We start from the raw sequence: 16,324 nt of genomic DNA, 5'->3' as shown, positions 1-16,324 counted from the left end.
CAAACTGATTTATTTGTGGCAGCCCGCCACGAACAAAACAACTTCTGTCACAAATTTTTCTATTTTTAGAGCTGGACTGTTCATTAGGAGCACTATTGCAATATATGTATATCATGTTTGGATATTCACTGCATCACGCAGTGGTAAAGATACCATACGATGCACTATATTGACCCTGCAGAGACAGTTGTCTTGGACACAGATGCTGTGCCCATAAATGTCTTCACAGTCACAATAAAACAAACCACACAATAACAAAACAGCACCAGCTCTACCAAAACCCACCAATAGATTGCACATACGTAATCTAAATAGCAAAAAAATAATACCGCATATACATTGCTCGAAGCACATATTGCACACTCACCATTGTTAAGACATCATGGAACTATTGCACAATCCCTTCAGCTTTCAGCAGCAATGTTAAAAGTCTGGTGGAGGTGGGAAAAAAATAGTTTTTAAAACAGTTGAGTTTACTCTAGGCACAGATGGAGCAGCAGAACGAGCAGAATACCAGACGTAGTTAAAGTGAAACTTAGGCGTTCATTGCTGTCTAAAAGTTTGCATTCACTCGCCTCTGCAGCAGCTGCTTCTCTCATCGATTAAACTTGATCTGATCAGCTCTGATAGGATTGACAGAACAGTTATCCAACCTTAGCTCCCAAACTCCTCAAACTACTGCTGAGGAAAGAAAGAACTCTGCATGCGCTGCATTCACTTGAGAGTAAAGCAAATTTATCAGCCTCTTGCATGTTTTACTAGTATTTGGCTGGTGGCTGCAGGTGCTTATTTGCAACACTGGACACGACCATGCAAGATACAATCACAAAACTTAGCAGATTTATAGATGAGATCCAAACATTGGCCAAGTTTTAAGCTGGGTCTGGTCTGGTTCAAGCAAAGCGCCGCAAATAGGGGCATAGGAAATAGGAAAGGAGCCATTCTCTCCACACACACATTACCCCCCTTCTTTATAAGTCGCAGATGGCTTAGATGGCTAGTTTTCAGAAGGATGGCTAGTTTTTTTAATGTATATTACACTGTTAGTGAGACACACCCAGACTAACATCTATATACAATCTATAACGACACCAAGACAGGAGTATTGTCCTACCAGGACAGAAAAGAAACTAAATGTGTCAAAAGCTGCTTTCTTGGAAATAAGATGTTATAAACATTACCTTAGATTTTCTTGTTAGTTTTCCGACATGGAGGATCACTGCTGGCTTTTTCAAATGCAGTAAGGTAGAAGGTCTATGAGAAGGGATCTTAACTGCTATTTATTTAAGCGATGTTTACTAAGCAGGCATGTTTTTTTTTTTTTTAAAGGCCTTCAAATTACACACATTCACACATGCAAGCTGCCAAGTACAACCACAGGAGTCTACCGTTGGCAGCTGAGCAGCTCCAGTGGAGCAGTAGGAGTTCAAAAGCCTTGCTGAGTAGAAGGCTCTGAGTGAAGAACATAATACGTTCACTTTAACAACCCTGATTTCCCAAGCTGAATCAGAGTTATAAAGCCAGCAAACTCCTGGTCTAAAATCCTCTTCTTCCCCTTTAGGCACACGAGTCATATGCCGCTTGGGCCATATTACAACTAGTCTCTACACAGACTGGATTTCAACAGTAATTTGGAGACCTTGTGGTGTAAAGTCAGTGTCAGTTTGATTGCAAAGTGGATGGAGGACTGTTCCATGTTAGCACGGGTCTCGCTTGGAATGGACTGGTTTGCCACACTGCTTATTTAAAGCAACAAACAGACAGAGGGGTCAGGGTCAGGTGGAGACTGTGTCCAATCATGATGTTTAGAGTGGGCCAGGCGTAAAGAGGCTCATTCTACAGCGCATTCATTAGCATGGCAGAGCCGATCCACAGCACCCTACTGCTGCCTGCTGGTGCTGAGCACACAGACACTGGCTCCTGGAAGCGGACATATGAGCTCATCTTAAACACGACTATGCCACTAAATGCAGCAGATGACCACCCCGATGTCAGTAAAACCCTACAAAAGTGCTTGAGGATGCTGCTTTGAGCTTAGAGTGTTTGATGTTGACTCAAAGGGCAAGTGGTTTTAGGAGCATCACAAAAGAGCGCACATAAGAACTGTCAAGAGTTCAAAATGCGTGACTGCAAAAAATGAGCTTCCTAACCACGAGTGAGCAGTCGATCCATTATCCACCTGCTGTCAAAAACACCCAATTTCATTCCATTAAAAAACTGCCTGAAAATGATTTTTCTCACTTGGCACATGCACACATCTCATGTGAATAAAATAAAAAGCAAACAAATAAATAGCAGCCAGTAGTTTCACTTGATAGTGACAGTGGGCGAAAAATGGTAGTCAGACAATAGTTGGGAATAAATACCAGTAAAATAATCATACCTATGGTTATTTATTTTGAAGTTCAGAGGGCACTTCAGTCAAAGATAGCAAAGCTCTCATGCTTTTACCCTTTTTTCCAATATTTTTGCTCATCTTTCGTTAAATGATAAATAGCACACTTTGCATAGAGTGGGTGCAATTTAACTATGTTTGACAGCTGGATAGCTCTGCATTAATACAAACATAGCCTCTTTCACACTTTAAAATTTTGTATTATGTCCTTTAGAATTCAATGCGCATACTTGTTGCTGACAGCAGTGATGAAGAATGAGAACTTTGTATCACCTATTTACATCTGACAGGGTTCCTACAACTTGAAGCATGTTAGATTTAATACTTTTAAGACTTCTTTAATCTCTATTTAAATTAAATTTAAAACCAATTTCACTATAGGCAAAAAACATAAACCAACATCAAGTACTGGTTTACGGTTTGGGACAATTTTGCCCAAATGCTTATTGTTACATTAAACATAACAGTTTATGTGTCTCAGTGGAAATGAGCGCAGAACAGAACTGGGTAATATCTGGTGTTTGTTGACGGGTTTCTGGGTGATTTCTGTTTCTCACGCCGCGTGAGGGATTCCACAGCCTTGATTCTCACCAGGTGGAGGTTGAAAAACTTTTTGCATGAAGTACACAGACTCTTGTATGCGTTACCTTGGACCGGTTTGAGCCAAGCATCCAAGGCAGAAACAAAACATGAGTGTTGTTGGTTCCAATATCCTGACCAGCATTATGGTCATGCTAGCGGCATTCTGTATATTACTTTAAAAAATAAATGTTTCCAATTATTTTGAGACACAATTAATCAAATTCTAACTCAAATGTCTTGACATTTTTAAGACTTGAAAAAATGTATTTAAGACATTATAATACAAATTAAGCCCTTATTTTAGGATCAGTTCATTCAATGCCTTTTAAGGTGTTTTAAGGATCTGTGGGAACTCTGATATAAAACATATTATCTAGTGTAAACATACATTTAATGAGGTTCTCATTGGCTGCCTCACTGGTTGTGCTCAAGGCAACATCTGATTGATTCATATAAGACTGCTCTCAGAAGATGATCTTTTGTTTGTTATCACAGTTCAAAGACTCCAATCTGCATTTTTTTCACAAACTTTATTTCAAAACAACAGATTGATGTTACATAAGACAAAGATAAGTTTCTCTCTCTTGTTTTCTGTCCACTCTGTTTACTCTCTCTGTCTCAACTATTTTAGAAGAGCTCCATAGTCAATTAAATTCCATTTACCTTACAGTGACATTAATTAATTACAGTCCCAAACAGAATCACTTGGTTGTGAAATCCCAGCAAAGCCCAACCTGCAGAGTCTGAGCTTAGAAAGTACAGTAAAGAGGGAAGCAGTTTAGATGTTTTGTTAGGTTGGGCTGTGTGTTGTGGTAATTCTTGGTGTGGAGGAGGGTGGGGTTAGTGATTGTAATTAATTAAAAATCCATGTTTGTCAGTCTAAAGGGCGTGAAACTGTTTCAATATTCAAGCTGAAATTTCTTTCTGTTTTTAAACAGCTTTCCTGAAGGGCAGGACCTGAATCTTTAAATCACCACGTTAGCGCCTTGAGTACAAATCTGCGGGGGATGCCAATCGCAGCGAACACAACAGCTCCGTGGGGCATTTCATGCATTTTTGAGTACACCGCAGCACACAGCAGAGTTTGAAGGCCTCTGTTTCAGGGCTTATCCTCGGATTAGTGCCTGGAAAAGTTCATTCTGCCCTGGGAGACCCAGGGTGCACTGAGCCCTTCCTAACAGGGATTGTGTAACTGCTGGGAACTTTTGATTTTGTTTTGTTCATAGAAGCAGGAGGATTACATCCTCAGAGACCCACCTGACCCGCCTCCCTCTTCTTGGCTGTCCCCTGTTGAACCCGTATGGCGGATTGCACCTCCCAACCAGATGGGAAATACAGCAGCGCAGGGATCCTCTGTCTTACTATAGCGGGGTTATTTGAAGCACAGAGGACTCATAGACAATGAGAGTGAACATTTCACTCATACTGTAAGCTTAGTAGCAGATGTGGATCCTTATGGGTTAATCTTTAGGGTCTTGGATGTTCTTAATCTCCATATCTATTACGGGTTGGACATCTGGGCTATTCTGAGAGCTGTCTACTGTAGATAAATGTGTATGGTGGCAGCTCAAACACAAATACTGGCCTCAATGTATGTCTCAGGCCTCAATTCTAATCATACTTTTGCTTCTCCCACTGAGTTGTAATTACATGTTTTTCCTGCAAAGCAGCAGCACATGTGGTGTGTTAAAGCTTCAAGGTAGCCCACTTCACTGACAGGCCTGCTGAAAGCCAGACCGAATAAACACACAAAAAAAAAGCACACACACAAAAGGTGAGTAATCAGTCCCCATTTCAGGAAATTTAAAAATCCAATGCTGTTTGCCTAATTTAGCAACCAAATCAACCATAAAAATCACTGAATAATTAAGAGCGAAAGAGCAAAAAGAGGAGATGGGTGGATCTTTGTTTATGTGAAAGAACGGGGCACAGCAGTTTGAGCACAAAACACGTAATTCAATTCTGAGCTTTCTTTTCCGGCAGAAGCAAAAGCTTTGAATGCTTAATAAATTCTTCCGAAGGCTAAATTGCACACTTGTTTCATCTGGCAATGAGATTACTCGAATGGAATATTCTGGAAAACTGTGGAGAGAAAGACAATAATGAGGCAGTAATCTTATTTCTCCACAGCGGCTTCCATTGTTCTCTTTTTTTTTAAAAAGGCTCCTGTTTAGTCTGCTTCCACTCTCATTCCCATCCGTCTTTCCATTGAGGAAATTTTTTTTTGCAGAGCCAAGGATAAATGAGAACAATAACATTTCTGTAGCACTCAAATGCATCAAGGAGGGAGATAGGAGGGAGCGCTATTGTGTCCCTCTGGCTCTCTGGGACAATCACTCGATAGCAGTGGTGACTGAGTGAGGCTGCAAGTGCACAGAAGCATCACTCTCCCTCAAAACTTCTTAAATAACTTCCTCTAAATAAGCTCAACTTCACTTTGCCTCTTGCTTTGGTTGACTTCAGTCATCCTTAGACAACTTTCAGTGCATTCACACTAAAACATATCAATTAACACCCCGAGCTCTCTCCCTGTGATGATGGCCCCTGTAAATGAGGAATCATCAGCGCGGGTCAGCAGGGGTTAAGCTCCCTTTTTGAAGATTACGCTTCACTTTCCAGTGGCCCTGCCCAGACACTAGCCACTCTCTTCTAATCCACCACTGCAGGCTTTTGATAGCTCCCACTGCGAGTCCTTATTACAGTTACTGATTAAAACTGAGAGACGGAGAGCACAAAGACAGATAGGAAATGAGAGTGACAGAAGAGAGGGAAGGGCAAGTGAGAGAATTAAAAAACTGCTCCTATTTCAGAAGCAAGAGACTAAAACTGCAGCAGCTGACTTTGATTACCTCCAAATCTAATGCTTCAGCTTAGATATGGTTACACAATACACACTTTTACTCCACTGAAGCTCGGGACCAACTGATATGCTTGTAATTTGCTACATAAGAAAACCGAAAATGAATTAGTCCAAAACATTGACTTTGTATTTGACAAGATAAAGTGTCACCACAAAAGCTTAAAAATTACAACCCCCCAACAAGTAAGTCTAAAGTCTTTGAAATGAAGTCCCAAATCAAGTCACGACTTGAGTCAAGTCCCAAGTCAACGACTAAGAAGACCCAAGTCATATCCAAAGCCCTACACTTAAGTTTTGAGTCAAAGAAAAGTCACAATGCGCTCTTAGCCAATCTCAAATGTAGGGATGGGGATTGTTAGTTTTTACTGATACTGTCACTTTCACCCATTCACACAAATTCACACACTGGTGGCCGAGGCTACCGTACAAGGTGCCACCTGCTACTCAGTAATCATTCACACACACACTCACATCATCAACGTGCCATCGGGAGCAATTTGGGGTTCAGTATCTTGCCCAGGGACACCTTAGGATTCAACATGTTGCCCAGAGGAGCCAGGAATCAAACAGCAGACCTTCCGATTACCTCTGAGCCACAGCCGCCCCTAAGATGAGGCGACAATTATTTTTTAACAGAGCTGGAATTATTTCACTTTCATACTTTAGTGTAACTTAACTGTCACTTTCAGTCATGTTTTTACTGATGAGGAAATTAATTATTGCATTTATAATTTCAATATTTACAATTTTTGCATTGGTAGTTTTAATTTTGTATTATTATATGATTACAGCCTATGACAAGACGTTACACAGGTTTTAATTCCATCCCTACTATCCATTTTATATTGCTGGGAAAACAAATTTCTTATGCAAACAACAAGCTTCTAGTTTCTCACCAAAAACTAAATTTTTTGAAGTTAGATTTAAATCATCATGATTTACCTTTGCTTAATAGTCATTTTGCTGAGCCGACCTTGAACATCACATTACAATGAAGTCATAAAGTCATCGAATCTCTGACTTGATTTGGGTTGCAGTCCAAACTTCTGATTTTTAGTCCAGAACTGTATTATGACCATCTTCAAAACACTAAGCGCTAGATGCTAGAGTAAGTCATGGCTGCAAAAATTGGCTAAGAAGTACAAAACAGTGACTGTCACAGCTGTAAAAGAAGGAACTTTAATCCTGTTTAATGACGTTGCGGCGCTCCATCGATCACAATAGATGACAAAAATAACAACAGTCTTATCTGGCATTAGCAGTTTATGCTCCACAATCTTTTGTAAAGCACTTACTGTGCTGTCAGCCCTCTCAATCATTCCTTCCCTCCTCGCCGATACTGAATAATCTGTGGGATAAAATCTACACATGGCCGTGCTCGTCCCAAAAAAACTTGACATGAATAATTCACAACCATCTGCCATGGCTCAGCGGTCTGAATAAGACTCTGAAAAGTGAGGAGGTGCGATTCTTGTGTTTATTTTAAAAACCAACTCCTCGCTGCGGCCCCCACCCTGTACCTCAACACTGCCCTGCTGCAGCGAGAGACAACTGCTCTCCTGCTCCAAGCATCTTCCCACATACCGACCCGCTAATCTAAAAACCTGCACGTTACGGTAATGTGTTTCTTTTCGTCCACACCTTACTGGAATTCGCTCTTTTAGTTTTGTTGCATGCATGATGGAGAAGGGTGTGAATTAATCTTAGGTTGGAGAGATGGATGAAAACACACATGCAAAATGAATTCACAAGATGGAGCAGTAATAGCAGAATCATCCAAAAAGTCCAAAGGGACATTCAGCTATCTATGACTGCCACAGGGGGAAAGAGCGTATTCTGGGTTTCACTCTGCAAACACACACAAGCAGAAGTCAAATTCCCTGCAGGCTACCAAAACTATCAGCCAGCATCTATATCACCAGGATGAAGAGGCTGGGATCGCTCCAAGGCGTAAAACAAAGACTAAACAATACCAACAATACTAAACCCAGCATGAGCTCTCTTTCTGGTCCGACTGTACAGGCCTCAGAGGGGTTTAACAAGCTATGCAAGGCCTCCAGCAGCAGACGGCCCCTCTCTTCTGTTTGTGTTCCAGGCAGGGGAGTCGCTCTGCATGACGATTTATTGACGCAAGATCCCCCCTCAGCCAGGACCTGCCACCGATTACTGCCGCTGGAGAGCCGAGGGGAGGGTCTTGTTGGGGATGAGAGAGTTTGTCTGTGTGTGTGTTCTTGCTCTGGCTCCAAGGCCATAAACCCGGTTCCAAAATGCCAAGTAGCATGTCAACATGCCAGCCTTTGCCACCCAAGTTTAAGTCCGACAAAAGGCCCTTCAGTGCTGGAAAAAACGGTGGGTTTTAGAATGGGAAATGATGATCTGTCATATGTGGAAAAGGGCTTAGCAATGCTGCGCAGACAGGAGGGCGACAAGGGGAAAATGAACTGCTAACAGGAGGTGAAATTGAGGAGTGAAAGCTTCATTCTTAATTTGGGAGCTCCTCGAGGTGGAGAGAAGTCTGGCAGTCGGAATGTTTTGGCTTTGTACGGCATTTCAACAGAACTATCCCTAACCTATTTTTGGTGTGTATGGAATATCTGGCTTCAATATCAACCATACGAAATCTCTTTTCCAAAAGTGGGATTATGTTTATCCATCAACCGTCAAATTGTGAATGAGCAAAAAAAGGCTCCCTTCCTTATTAAAATGCGTCATGATTACACTGTGGATTCAGCTTGGGAGTACTTTTAAAGAAGAATTTCAACAATATGAAGCAAATCTAGCCTGTCTCTGCAGGAGAAAGATGCAATAACTTTTGAAATTGAACTAAATTGATTTTGTTTTACAGTTAAAATATAAACTTAAACATGTTTCTGAAAACGTGAGGCGATATAGATGAAAGGCAGTAACAGAGTCTTGGTTTATATTTGATCAGTGCTGCTTAGTTTTACGGTTTGATCTCCCTCTTTATGGGCCTCCTTTTTTACTGTGCAGGGAGCAGTATGGCGCCCACATCCTGTTCATAGTCTCTCGTTATTTCAGCTAAACAGGGCATTTAAATATGTTTCTGGAACCATTTTAGCCAAGAAATAGCCAGTGCAGTGACATGATCTTGATTTTGGGGCTGTACCCTTCTCAGAATAATGTCAGTCAAATGAGATTTCGATGTTCAATACAAATACTCAACAATTCGTTTTGTTTTCCATACAAAGTTTTAAGGGCACTCAGGGGGATGTTCAGTGTGACAGCGAAACTCACATAATATTATTCAGCTAATGGCACAAACGACAGTTTGTAAATGTGAAAAATAAAAACATTTTTTGCTATCAAACAAAAGCGAGAGACTGTATTTGTGTGTATTTGTGGGCACTCACTCCACACCAAAATCTGGGGACCAAAACATACCCAGAGGTACACTACACAGAAAAAAAAAAAAGTCTCAGTTGACTGAGGGTATCCGAATGATGAATCCCCGACTTTAGAGTGGCAGCCCTACTTGATTTATATTCTATCAGCACTGCCTAGTTTTACCGTTTAATGAGATTTTGGTATGACTTCCACAGAAATAGAGAAAGGGGCGGATCAACTCTCTTGATCAGCTGTATAATCTTTGTTTACAATGTTGGTGGCACAGATGACAGGCAATACGAAAATATACAGCCTGTGGTTCAAGTAACAGTCTGTGAGCCAGTAAAACACCGTCAAATTACATAAATTACATCATTTGGCGGCGTTTTTCCATGGGGGATGAAGAGATATCTAGGCACTGGTTAGACAGAGGAGAGTTTACCAGTTTATCCAAACTTTTATCCAGTGTTGGTGAAAATCTGCGAAATATTACTTTAAGTGGAGTCTTGGTCAAAAGAAGCACAAGCAAGTCAGATGAAATCTATGAAATAACCAGGAAATTGACAAGCATACCTCATAACTGACGACAGTGAAAATTGTAATCCCACACTGCAAGTTATTTTAGAAACTTTCAAAGACTTAAAGGGAAAAACTTGTGAGGGCTGAGAATAGACAGAGCATGGAAATTATCTGAGTTGAAGGAAATTATGATCCAATCCAAGGTTCCACTTACATAACACAATGTATTTAAGAAAGAAGAAGAAGAAGAAGAAGAAGAAGAAGAAGAAGAAGAAGAAGAAGAACAGATATCTGTGTTCGCAGCTATCTAAATGGCCTGACACATCCACTCTGACGCAAACCGTTTGGCTGGGACAAAACCATGTCTCTACTCACAGCTCAAGAGAAAAGATGGTGATGCCAGCAACCCACATTGTGCCACACAGGACCAGTAGCCCCACAACAATTAATCAATGGCTGTGACATCACTGCACTGGATACCACCAGAACAGCCAAAGCATCATGGGTAAAGGAGGACACAATTGGCCTTTTGTCTACTTTGGTCTGCAGTTGAGGAAGAGCCCGATCTGGACCATGGTTGTAATTTAAGAAAAAAAAAAGGGGGGTATTAAGTAGGACACATGGGTGGCTCCCATGGGTCGAGGTCAAGCACACCAGGGAATCCATTTTTGAGCATGCAAAGAGAAATCTGTGAACTGTGAAATATAATTCATGGCCAGTAAACACACCAGATAAAAGTCATGTTTGTGGAGAGTCACTTAATGGATGTTGCAGTTTTATTGGAATTTTCCACGGACTAACTGTCATGTTTAGCAAATTTGAAAAAGTTTGAAAAAAGAAAAACGTGATTCAAAAGAGAGTGAATCTGAAATCACTTTTTTGTCATACATTGTTCTTTTCCACCAATAGTTTGAGAAATTACCAAAATTAAATAAATAAATGCCATCTGTGTACATAATTATTGTTGTGATTATATTTATTTGCTATCAAAATTAAATTAATGATATTAAACTTGAATTTGGACCACTGCCTTACTGTTTCACTCCCACATGACCAGAAGATGCAGGCATAAACAGTGCCAATACTCATGTTCTGCAGTATCTATACACTGGTACCAGCTGCATAATTTCTCTCTCAGTAGTGTGTGTGTGTGTAGACGTCAGTTGGCACGCTCCCACTTTGGAGAAGCAGGCTGGAGTCTGACAAGGAAGCTAAGCAATGTACTGCTGTGGGGGGTCAGCAACAAAACAAATTTTAGCCACCTAAAAGAAGTCCTACTCAAAAGCATTCAATGACAGTTTAAGTGTACGCTTTATTGAGACTATTTTCACTGCTTTACCTTCATGTAATTTAGTGATACCCAATGGGAAAATGAATCCTCGAGGGTTATATCACTCTTGCAAGCCAGAATCCATTGAGAAAAACATCTATTTTTAAGAACTCTATTTAACCCCACTTTAAAAAATCAAATATCAATATTTTCCATTGTATTGAACAAATAAAAATTACTACACCTCCATAAGAAACAAAGGAAGGAGGAGATCTGGAGTAAGCCAAAACTCAGAAATTATGTTCAAATTAAAGAAAATTACTACACAGAACCTTATTAAACATTAAACTTGAGGAGGGGACGGAGGTCGCTGTGTGCTCAGTTTTTCTGTTTTTTTGCCCTCTGTATGGTGATCTGAGAAAGTATTTGTTTGAATAAGTTCAGGCGAAGAACCCTGACATATTTTGGTTGGTTGAGTGTGATATGTTGAGTTGGCTCTTTAAGGACGAGATTCATGCCATAGCTAGATTCACTGAAAATGCATGGGCATCACGCCAGTAAACACTGCAACCAGTATAATTGTATATTATTGGTTTGTATGTTATGAAAGTGCTCCTTGTATAATATATATTTTGTGCTGTGGACATATAAGAAAGAGCTACGCGACCAACTTTGTATTTTTTTTTTTTTATATATTGTTATTGTCAGTGTCTTATAGGCCCATTTTGGCTGGTCACAATTAAGTGCATGACACTTAAATAAACTAATCAATCAATCAATCAATCAATCAATCAATCAATCAATCAATGTGCAAAGGTTAGAAATTCCAGTATTGTGACAACACTGGTCCACAACTTTCCTCCCATTCCACTGCGCTCTTGCTCTCAGATGGAGAGCTACACAACTGGGTTACAATTAAAATGAAGAGTGCAAAGTTTGCTTGATACAAAAGAGACAATGACTCTCTCCCTCACATGTAAAATATTAATTAAGCAACACCTCAAATTAAATATGGCATTTAACTGAGAGTAACAGCTTCACTCCCATTTTACTTCAAAACTAATTTGTCTGCATCAATTTGTTTTCTTGGGTGTGCATGAGTGCAAATCAATTAGACGCAGCACATCCAAAATACATACTTGGATGAACATGTGCCCTTTCCTACACACCACCGTCACCGTTTGCAACATGCTGGAGTTCGCCACTTTGCCAACTGTCAACTCAACCATAGTCAATTACTCTAAGAAGATTGAAGAGCCCATGACAAAAATGCAAAATTGAAACAGCAGGTTTGGTGCAATCGCCAAGGTGTAATGAAAATATCAGCTGTATAATCAAAATGGAGAGACAATTTTACATTTTTAACATGCTTGCTCTCTGTGAAAAAAACACGTGCTAGCTCTGGCTAAGAGAGAAATGTCTGAATTGATAATGGCTACAACACAAGTCAGTTCCGTCTATTTCTGCCTTAAACATCACAGTGCACAGAAGTCCGTTTTCCAAGAAATACTGCAGAATAAAAGCTCTTAATTAGCCTGTTATAACTGTGCTCAGACATCAAAGAAAAGGATGTCGTCAGAAGCAGGGTTAAGTTGCCCTGTCTTTCATAAATGAATGAAACTAGTCTTGGCTCTTCAAAGAGGTATAAAAGCATTCGAATATACCTGAACACAATATGGACAGAACACAGGGTAATCCCAAACAACATAACCACAAAAGAACGTACCTATACTCTTACATAAATTCAGTAAAAATCACCATTATCATCATCTCTATTCTCAGAGGTTGTGTTTTTCCAGTAGTACAAGGCTCTTCTATGTCAAAGAAACCACACATGGACCGAAAAGCACAAGAGCCCATCTTCTGAACCTCTACATTTTTTCACATCTTACCTGATCGACTGTGAGAGCTCATTGCTATGGGTGTTGTTGCGGGGCAGATTTGACAGGGGAGGAGAGATGAAGCGGCGAGGGTGTCAGTGCACCTCCGTGGTGGCTGTAGTGACCACCATGTGTTTCCCAGCCAAGCTGGTGGTGCCAGGCGGAGACGTCAGGCCAAAAACAGACCAAAAGCAATTGTTTCTTAAAGCTTCATCATACACAGATGGAGACCTCAGTGGTGTGTTGTGGCAAGATTCCTTCCAGACAGGCTGTAAAAGGGTGGATGAAAAAGAGTGTTTTTATATGCATGGGAAATTGCAGATATATCAATTAACACACTTCCACATTTAAAACAAACACGACATATCCTAAAATTATTGAGCTAAAACCCATCTGTGGTTACCTGAGGCCATGTACGGTGCATTAACGGCCCAGAGAGCAACAAAGACCTGCAGTTCACCAGCCCTCAAAGAAACTGTTGACCCCTGTGTTTAATAATCAGTTTGTCTGTGAACCTAACTGCACATGCTTAAATTCTCTCCTCAACCGAAAGTAGGCTTTTCAACAGTTTTTGGTGAAGCTGTGTAATATATTTCACTTGCTTTGTAATGTGCACGGTCAGCGGTGAGCAGGATTGTGGCTGCCAAAGTGAGGCTACCAGCCACAGAGGAGAAAAGTCAAGAACAATTGAGAAAATCTGAGATTAAATTCCATCAAGTCATGTAAATGTTACTTTTATTTATTTATTTACAGCCCAATCACTTATCAAAAAGTTGCCCCAAGGGGCTTTACAATCTGTACAATGTACGACGCCTCCTGCCGTTTACTGCCCCTTCCTTCGGATGATGAATTAAATTGAATTACAGAATGATTATGGTTTCATTTGGACCAGCTGGAAAAAATAAATAAATAAAAATAAAAATAAAAATAATAATGGCAATTAGATTGTTCATACTAGCTATAGGCAATGACACAACTATAAGCAATAAAACAACAAAAATTAACATTGTATTTATTGTTACTTAAGTAAAATACAGCCTGTTTCATAATGTAACCCCCTTTTTCCAGAAAAAGGTAGGAGTGGGCAGGTTTGTTATCAGCTAAATCAAGGTGCTAAAAGCTAGACGTGGACCTGAATATTGGAATATTAATTTGTTGGGTAGGTGTTCGGTTTTCAATTTTGTAATTAGAATTTTTGTTTGTTTAGTTTTTGTTTATAACAATAGAAAAATAAGAAATAAATAGAAATCTCAGTGCTTCCCATACACTTCTGTATTTTTTGCAACACACCACAATATCAACACTGACCACCATGTATAACCCCCCCTTGCCCCGCTCTCTCTTGCTCTCTGTTTATCGGGGAGACAAGTGGACACTGTGGTCCCTCCATCTCCCTGCCACTAGGAGACAGCTGCTGCAGGAGTGTGAGCTCTGTGCTAGGGACAGGTGTGACAGTCTGCCAGCATACACACAGTGACATGGCTAACTGTTTGTATCACATGGCTAATATTTCTGAACGGTTATTAATGCATTTAACAACAGAGTCCAGCCGTTTTGGCATTGGTGTGAGTTTTGCTGGGACTATCCTAACAGTTTGGTGTTGGATGTAAGCTTGCTGCTTTGCTTGTGCTAATCAGGCAGACTTTGAACTGACAGTCCAGCAGGAACACAGCAGCTCCAGAGACCATTTTGGGATTTCAAGATTTGTCAACTTCTAATGACGTTACTAAATCTTTACTTCCACGACTTGCATGGTCAGCTGTGTGCGTCTTAATAAAAGGCTCTTCCCTGTAAATGAAATGCAGTCAGAGGCATCCTCATGGCTTAGAGTTACCTCACAGTCAATAGCAGAAGAGAAGAAGAAAACTTTTCATACTGTCAAGTGTGTGTGTGTGACTCTGTGTATGTGTTATGCAATCAAAACTGCAAGGAGTATGTGAACACACACACATACATGAAAGCCACTGGCTGCTCAACTCTAGCAGAAGCTAAAACTCACCTCTGTCACATTTAACAGGTGTCAACTGAGCTGAACACAAACAAGTGGTAATGAGAGCTGCAATCAGTCACTAGAAATACCACAGAGTAAACACAATACAAGTGTGTATGTTCTCCCTTCATCTTCCTGTCAAATACACACACACACACACACACACACACACACACACACACACACACACACACACACACAGTCTCTTTGCTGTCACAGTTATTTTAAAGCTGTTGAACTGAATTACTGTCAAATGAATGAGTTCAGTGGAAAGAAGGTGCAAGCAGCGCATGGCCAAATAAAACCTCATGGAAACAAGTTACTGCCAGGTTTCTCCAGGGTCTTATTCCACTTTTTAGGACTTCTCATAGAAGAAAAAGCAACCACTTCAGTGAATGACAAATTTAATGGAAGTCCAGCTTATTCCTTAGTGTTAAATGAGAAGAAATAAAGGCATCGCATTGGAGGAATATTAAGATATTCTAAGTTTTTAAACCAACTAAAAATGAGCTACAGTATTGCCCTCACAGTTTCAGTGGAAAGTCCATTTATTATGCCACCTTTGCTCTTTTTTTTTTTTACACAGAACCAAACAACAGCTGCATAATGCCAATCCAATTTGTGATTTTAGACAGCATGCCAGCATTGCTGAATCAAAAGAGTGATGGGCAGGACGATTACCACAACTAGGATTAGGTATTGTTTGTTTTTTTTTCCAATACCAATGCCAAAAAAATACTTTTAAAACAGTACCAGTGCCTAAACAGAGCCTAGATTACACACACACACACATATATATATATATATACATATATATATATATATATAAATATATATATTTTTTTTTTTAAATAAAGCCATTAACAACATGAAATAGTGGCTTTTTTATTGCAAAGGCCAATTTGAATTAAAATTGAATATATTATTTGCTCTAAAAAGTTTATACTGCACTTATATAAATACGAATTAATACAAAACACTTTGCAAATTTACATAACATATCCACATAATCAGTAAAAACTAAACCAGCAACAATAATTAAATACTAAATAACATCAAAATACATTTTGAGTTATTGTCTCCCTAACTAAGGAGAGACTTAGCCGCCAGAGATATATCAATCTGTTAAGGAGTGGCTACAGTGTAATTACCTGGGCCACCTCAACAGTTCATCTTAAGGGAGCCTGGTCAGTTTCTAATTCGAGGCTATATTGCTATACTGGCACCAGGTTTTGGTACCTAACCCTGACCACAACACTGTCAGCCTCTCGGCCATATCACACAGTGCTTTATAAACAATGACAATGGCATAACATGGCAATAACAATCATTTACTGTCCCTGTTATATGGTGTCTGATCTCGCTCTTTGCTCGGAGAGTAAGGAGTTCCCGCACATCATTGTTTTCCCAATTTCCAGACATTTTCAGCTACTGCTCTTCATTAAGTTAAACGGCATCTGCTAACAGATACTTTTTAAATGTC

The 16,324-nt window shown here is 40.0% G+C and overlaps 1 protein-coding gene across 3 annotated transcripts in view; it reads right to left on the bottom strand.

Annotated features, from left to right (window-relative positions):
• The window catches only part of hdac4 (histone deacetylase 4), a 162,778-nt gene that overhangs the window by 134,028 nt on the left and 12,426 nt on the right, over positions 1-16,324 (bottom strand). For all 3 annotated transcript variants that reach the window (XR_015777610.1, XM_088083005.1, XM_042494096.2), the window contains exon 2: positions 12,864-13,120. Coding sequence is in view for 2 of the 3 variants with exons in the window: in XM_088083005.1 (XP_087939131.1) it covers positions 12,864-12,885 (22 nt within the window). In the remaining variant the exon portion in view is untranslated. The remainder of the gene's footprint in view (positions 1-12,863; positions 13,121-16,324) is intronic.

The sequence above is a fragment of the Plectropomus leopardus genome, chromosome 10 (genome assembly GCF_026936395.1).
Source record: "Plectropomus leopardus strain MGB_pleo_1.0 chromosome 10, ASM2693639v1, whole genome shotgun sequence".
Taxonomy (NCBI): Eukaryota; Metazoa; Chordata; class Actinopteri; order Perciformes; family Serranidae; genus Plectropomus; species Plectropomus leopardus.
This window is presented reverse-complemented; position numbering and strand designations above follow the sequence as displayed.